The 6,117-nt window shown below is 36.7% G+C and overlaps 1 protein-coding gene across 3 annotated transcripts; it reads left to right on the top strand.

The window, feature by feature from the left end:
- The first annotated feature begins 483 nt into the window (after window positions 1-483).
- Window positions 484-6,111, top strand: LOC102604919 (uncharacterized). Of its 3 annotated transcripts, XM_015306688.1 has the most exons (5): window positions 484-631; window positions 1,841-2,025; window positions 2,389-3,210; window positions 3,948-5,721; window positions 5,793-6,111. In XM_015306688.1, the coding sequence occupies exons 2-4, from the start codon at window positions 2,023-2,025 to the stop codon at window positions 5,715-5,717; spliced, it is 2,595 nt and encodes an 864-aa protein (XP_015162174.1). In that variant the 5' UTR covers window positions 484-631; window positions 1,841-2,022; the 3' UTR covers window positions 5,718-5,721; window positions 5,793-6,111. The 3 variants fall into 3 exon arrangements, with proteins under 3 accessions (XP_015162174.1, XP_006342785.1, XP_015162173.1); XM_006342723.2 differs by having other exon boundaries at window positions 3,948-6,111; XM_015306687.1 differs by lacking the exon at window positions 484-631 and adding an exon at window positions 845-996 and having other exon boundaries at window positions 3,948-6,111.
- The last annotated feature ends 6 nt before the right edge of the window (window positions 6,112-6,117 follow it).

The raw sequence follows: 6,117 nt of genomic DNA on the forward strand, positions 1-6,117 counted from the left end.
TGCTTCTTTGGTGTAAAAAATAAATAATTTGTTAAGTATGCGAAAATTTTCAAAATGATACAGTTGATTTTAATGTGTACCATGTATCTAGTCGATATTTTAAACTTCGACAAAATTAAGAGTAAATATTAGTAAATAATTTGCTAATAAGGATATAAATAAATTCAAAATACAATAAATGATAAAAATTAAGGTATTTATATAAGTAAAAAAGGGGAAATTCAAACATTCCTTTTCCTCCTATTAATTAAAACTAATAATATAAAATAATTTCTTCCAAACCAAAAAAATAATAATTTAAAAATCATTTCTTTAATGATATATATTTCAACTAAATTATGTATAAATTTATTAGGTGTCATATAAAAGTCTCGAGTACGTACAACCTTTTTAAACAGCGCGTTGGTTTTATCATCTATTTTTTCTTTAAATGGACCAAACCCCCTCAGTAGTAGAAGTATATTATTTTTAAGCCATCAAAGGCCCCCTTGTCTAAACCCCCTCGCCCCCTTTATTTTTCTCTCTATGCAGCAAAAAGAGAAAAAAAAATAGTCTCACATTTTTCCTCTATTTTGCCCCTCTCTTTCTTCGAATTCAACCCACCCCCAACTCCATGAAGCATACTCTATAGGTAAAAAACTTCACCTTTGAAGGTTCTTTATATGTTATATACATGTTAACACATCATGTTCTTGAATATGTTTGTATGTTTTTTTTTCTTTTAAATAGTTTTCTTGTTTTTTATGTTCACGTTTTATTTGTTTTACATCTATAACTGGTAGACCCATTTTATCTTACACGTTCCTTTTTTGTTTTTTTGGGTTATTTTGCTCACTTGTTTATGTGTTATGGATGGGTATGGTTTTCTGGGTGTTTAGATGTCTTGTTTTGCTTGTTAAACAAGATTTGGGATGTGGGGTTTGTCCAAGTTTTCGACTTTTGTTATGTTTATGGTGTTTTGATTTTATTTAAGGATCACCATTGGGAATTTTTTTTGTAAGTTCTTGTTGTGTGACTTGATAAAGATTCTTGCTTTTTCTACATTGTCTTTTTGTTTTAGTTTCTTTCTCTCAGTTACGGTTTTGATAAGAATGCTTGTTTGTTTTCTTCTGTTTTGAAATTTGGGGTTTGTTGTGTTGAGAATTTATGGCAAACGGTTAGTGTTTGTGTCTTTTACTAATATTAGAGTTGATTTTTGTTTAAAAATGGGATCTGGGGTTTGATGTTACAAGTTATATCACTCTGTACATCTTTCATTTCTTCTGATTATGTATGTGTTTTTCTTTTGAAAGAATTCTTTTACTGTTGCTGTAATTTATATGAAAAATTGAGTTCTGCCGTGCGGTGTTCGTGTTTTTATTTTTTGGATATTAATTCAAATGCACAAGTTTTCTATGAGTTATGAATGAATCCCTTGGTTTTGGTTTCGATGATTTCGATGATTTATGACTGCATTCATTGGTTCTGGTTTTGATGAGCTATGAAGGAATCCCTTGGTTTTGGTTTCGATGATTTCGATGATTTATGACTGAATTCATTGGTTCTGGTTTCGATGATTCATGAATGAATCCCTTGGTTTTGGTTTCGATGATTTATGACTGAATCCATTGGTTCTAGTTTCGATGATTTCGATGATTTATGACTGGATTCATTGGTTCTGGTTTCGATGATTTCGATGATTCTGTTTTTTTCCTTTTAAACAGCATTCTTTAAGTTATCTTGCATTTGGTTATTAGACTTGCCTCTGCCTTCTTTAAATGGAATTCTACTTGATTATTCATCAACATTATATCAATTTAGTTAGGTCTATACTTATACTTCAATCTATCTGGATGTTTAGGCAATACATTGATGGATAAGGGGCAGCAGGATGTGAACAGAAAACTATGAAGAAGAAAGATGTCAGTCAAACTCATTGATTTTATGAATTAGGTACCTCTTTGCATATTTGTGTAAGGAATTCTTGAAGGACTCTGCTCAGTATATAATACTTAGTGAAGTGTTGGTGCTCCATTGCAATCTATGGTGAGTAGTTTTTTGAAAGTCCCTTTTATTTTACACGCCACTCTAACTGTTACAAGCAATATTAAATTAAACTATCTGAGTGCTTTACTCAAAGGGTACATTTTGTACAAGCAACAATACAGATTCAGAATCTGTCCTCTTTTTTTTGGGGTCCTACTAAGTTAACTGCTTCAGCATATTTGCTTTTCACGCTTTGAAGAACTAATTCGAGCATTCTATTGTTCCGTTGGTTATCTTAGCATTATATTGTGAGTAGATTATTGATTCCATCCCATCAGAAACCTTTGGACTTAATCTGTTCACAAGAGTTATCTTTTGCTTTTATAGTTGTATCTCATGACAGATTGTCACTTTCTTTTGCAGATGGATTCATTTGAAGTGAATGGACATCACACGGATGATGTGTCTGCAGATCAGTCGCTTTCTTTTGAGTCTGCTGATCTGAGTGGTGTGGTTGGAGAGCCAGAGATACCTCCTCGAATTGGGAACCAGTATCAGGTTGAAATTCCCCCTCTGCAGGGGGACTGCACTTCATTTACTAAAATGCTAGCTGATCAGGAGACCAGAGCTGATATTTCCTGGGATTTCATGGTGGGATTACCCATACCACTAGTGTGGGTCAATCAGGAAGTTGGAAGCATGAAAAATGAGAAGTTGGAAGATCTGGTTGATTCAATAAATGCAGCCAATGATAGTGCACCCTCAGAACCTGAAAGTACCAGATTAACCAACATGCATTCAGAAACGGACAATATCACAGTAAAAATAGAGCCATCAGAAATGATCTTGCAGAGTAAGGTGACACTAGTAGAATCATCAAATCTATCTTCTGAAAACAAACTACAGGAAATAAGAGGCCTGCGATATTGTTTAGTCCCTGGCAGTGTCCTAGATTTTTGGACTGATACTGAAAAGGCAAGTTTGGTTCTTGGTCTGTACATCTTTGAGAAGAATTTTGTTCATGTTAAGAGGTTTGTTGAAACTAAAAGGACTGGTGACATCTTGTCATTTTATTATGGGGATTTTTATGGATCCCCTGAGTACCGTAGATGGTCAGAATGTCGAAAAGTGAGAAGCAGAAGGAGTGTGTGTGGACAAAAGATGTTCACTGGATCAAGGCAACAGGAGCTGATGTCTCGTCTACTTCCCCGCATTTCAGAAGAAAACCAAAAGGCTTTAATTGAGGTATTCAGACAAGCTATATACACCATACCCAGTGTTTTCTCATGTTTGTGCCCCCTGCTAAGTAATTCTGCCTGATAGGTGTCATTTTGATTTATCACTGGCTTTTTAACATTTTCTGGGTTGTTCATCAGTCTAGTTGATTTAGATGCTTAATATTTTCTAGAATATTTGCATTCCAAGGTATGTGTTAGTTATTTATTTATTATCCAACATTGGTACTTTAGGTTTTATAATTTTTGAAATTCCCTTGTCCTATGAAAAGCTATGATGATCCTATCATCAGCAAGCTGATAGTTTTGTATGTAGAGAGTTCTAGTTATCTGGACTAAATGTGCATTATTCTAAAAATTTATTGTAGATGCAGGGAAAAGAGTAAGTGTTGCTCTTCTGAGTAATAAACTAGAGATTGCTTTATCGACTGAAATGTATATGAACTGCTCATAGTGTAAAGTATAACAAGGATGGATTTTGTTTGAGCTTAAACTTGAAACCTCATACCATAAAGGTCTGCAAATTGCAAATTATCTCTGTCTGATTATGTGGATAGGCTTTAGTTAAGAGGAGGTATAATTTGTGATGAGTATAAGAGTAGCATCAGTGGCAAGTTTTTGGGCTTTTCAGTGTTTGTAACACAAGTAGGTTAATTTTCATTTCTAATTTGGTATTCATGCAGTGCACCCTTTCTGCTTGTCATTGTTATATCTTATAATACTGTAATTAATCTGATTGCTTGACAGGTCTCCAAGGCATTTGGGGAAGGAAAGATATTGTTGGAAGAGTATGTCTTCTCTTTAAAGGCTATGATTGGGGTAAACAAGCTCATTGAAGCAGTTGGCATTGGCAAAGGTAAATATGATCTTACATGCATGACCTTGGAACTTTCAAGGTCCAATCATGCTGTACGCTCAGAAGTTCCAGTTGGCAAAGCGTGCTCCTCTCTTACAACTGAAGAAGTGATTAAGTTTCTAACTGGAGATTACCGACTTAGTAAAGCTCGATCCTCTGATCTATTCTGGGAAGCTGTTTGGCCCCGTCTATTAGCAACAGGTTGGCTCTCAGAGAAGCCTAAACACTTGAATTATGCTGCTAATCCCAAGAATGATTTGGTTTTTCTGATGCCTGGTATTAAAAAGTTCTCTAGGAGATTAGTCAAAGGGAACCACTATTTCGATTCTTTTAGAGATGTCTTGGGTAAAGTTGCTGCAGATCCTACTCTTCTAGAGTTTAAGGCTGAAGGTGAAACAGATGAAACAAAGTTAGAACAAGATGATCTTCCAACAAGACAACGCCCTTGTTATCTTCAACCTAGAACTCCTAATCGATATACAGATGTTATGAAGTTTACGGTTGTAGATACAAGCCTCTCTGATGGTAAACCCTTTAAATTGAGAGAGTTGACAAGTCTTCCAGTGGATATCTCAAACAAATTGTCTTCTGGAAACAAAGCTGAAGAGAGTGAAGAGGAGTGTACTGATGAATCAGACTCTGTTGGTACTTCTGTGGTTAATGAAGCAGAGGCGAATCATAATAATTCGTCGAGGATTATCTCCAATGGAGAAATGCATTCTGATGGGAAAGGTTACAAAATCAGTGTTTCAAGCCAGAAGTTTCAAGAAGCTTCAAATGAGGACATTCCTATATCTGATCCTGCTTCTTCTACTGTACCAGTGAATGATTTGAAGAAAACAAAAAACATTTGTGAAGACAAGCAGCCAAGAAAAGGGGTAAAATCTCACTCGCTTAAGAGATTGAAAGAAAACAATGCGGACTTTGCAGCTCCCATTGCCAAGCGGCGTAGGAGACTAACGGCTTGTAGCCGTGGAAGTGATATGGTTCCAGTAACGGAACAAGAGATGCGCCACACCTCTAGCAGCAATGACCTATCGCCGAACAGCATTCCAATAGCTTTGTCTGAGGATAAGGTGTCATCAAGCAACTCATCAAAGAGCAGTCCTTCTCAAAGTGCCGAATGTGCTTCTCCTGATGGTCATGTCTTGAAGCTTCCTGATGCAGAACCTAAAACTAGGACAATGATTGACCTCAATGAACCTCAAGTCCCCCCTGATTCAGAATATGAAATTCTGGTGCCAGCATTGACAGAAGACCAAAGTGGTACCATGAAGAGTACTGATGATGTTTCTGGTGAGTTGAAGACAGTGACAGATAGTGCTAGTATGGAGCCGCAGCAACCTAGCTTGAACTCACGTAGGCATAGCACTAGAAGTCGGCCTCCAACCACAAGAGTAATTGAAGCTGTGGCAAATGGTTTCTTGACTGTGAATACACGGCCAAAGAGTAGAGAAGGGGGTTCAAAAAGGAAGTTGACATCCAGGAGTTCGCGACAAACTCCTGGGTGTATGAGGGTTACTGACTTTAGCAATAGCACAGCGGTTACTCAAATGGAAGAAGATAAAGGTGATGTGTCTACGAGGGGTGATAACAACATGTTTGGAAAAAATCAGCATCCACCTGGGGAGAGTGGGGTGACAGTCGCAGCAGGTCCATAAATAGGCAAGATGATTTAACAACTGCTTCAATGTCTTGTTACTCATATCTGTGCTCTCGCTAATGTCTGTTAACAGTCCCTGAAATGCAGGATTTCACCAGTACTAGATAAAAAAAAAAAAGTCACCAGTAAAAAATGTACATGCAGCCGAGGAATCGTGGATACTGAATAATAGCACAAGGGAGAGAAATATTGTTGTTCAGATTCAAAAGAAGAGGTTTTTCATTCATTTGATTGCAGTTGCAGGAAGGAGCAAAGATTATTCTCAGCAAAACCGTTGTTTTCGAACTAGTGATCATGTGGTTAGTGTTGTCTCTTAAGTTGAGATACTGTAGATATCTTATATTTCAGTCCATAGGCCATTAGAACCCCCCGTTCCTGCCTCCCGCTTCCTCCTCCCC

This window comes from Solanum tuberosum, unplaced genomic scaffold (genome assembly GCF_000226075.1).
Source record: "Solanum tuberosum cultivar DM 1-3 516 R44 unplaced genomic scaffold, SolTub_3.0 scf00035, whole genome shotgun sequence".
Classification (NCBI taxonomy): Eukaryota; Viridiplantae; Streptophyta; class Magnoliopsida; order Solanales; family Solanaceae; genus Solanum; species Solanum tuberosum.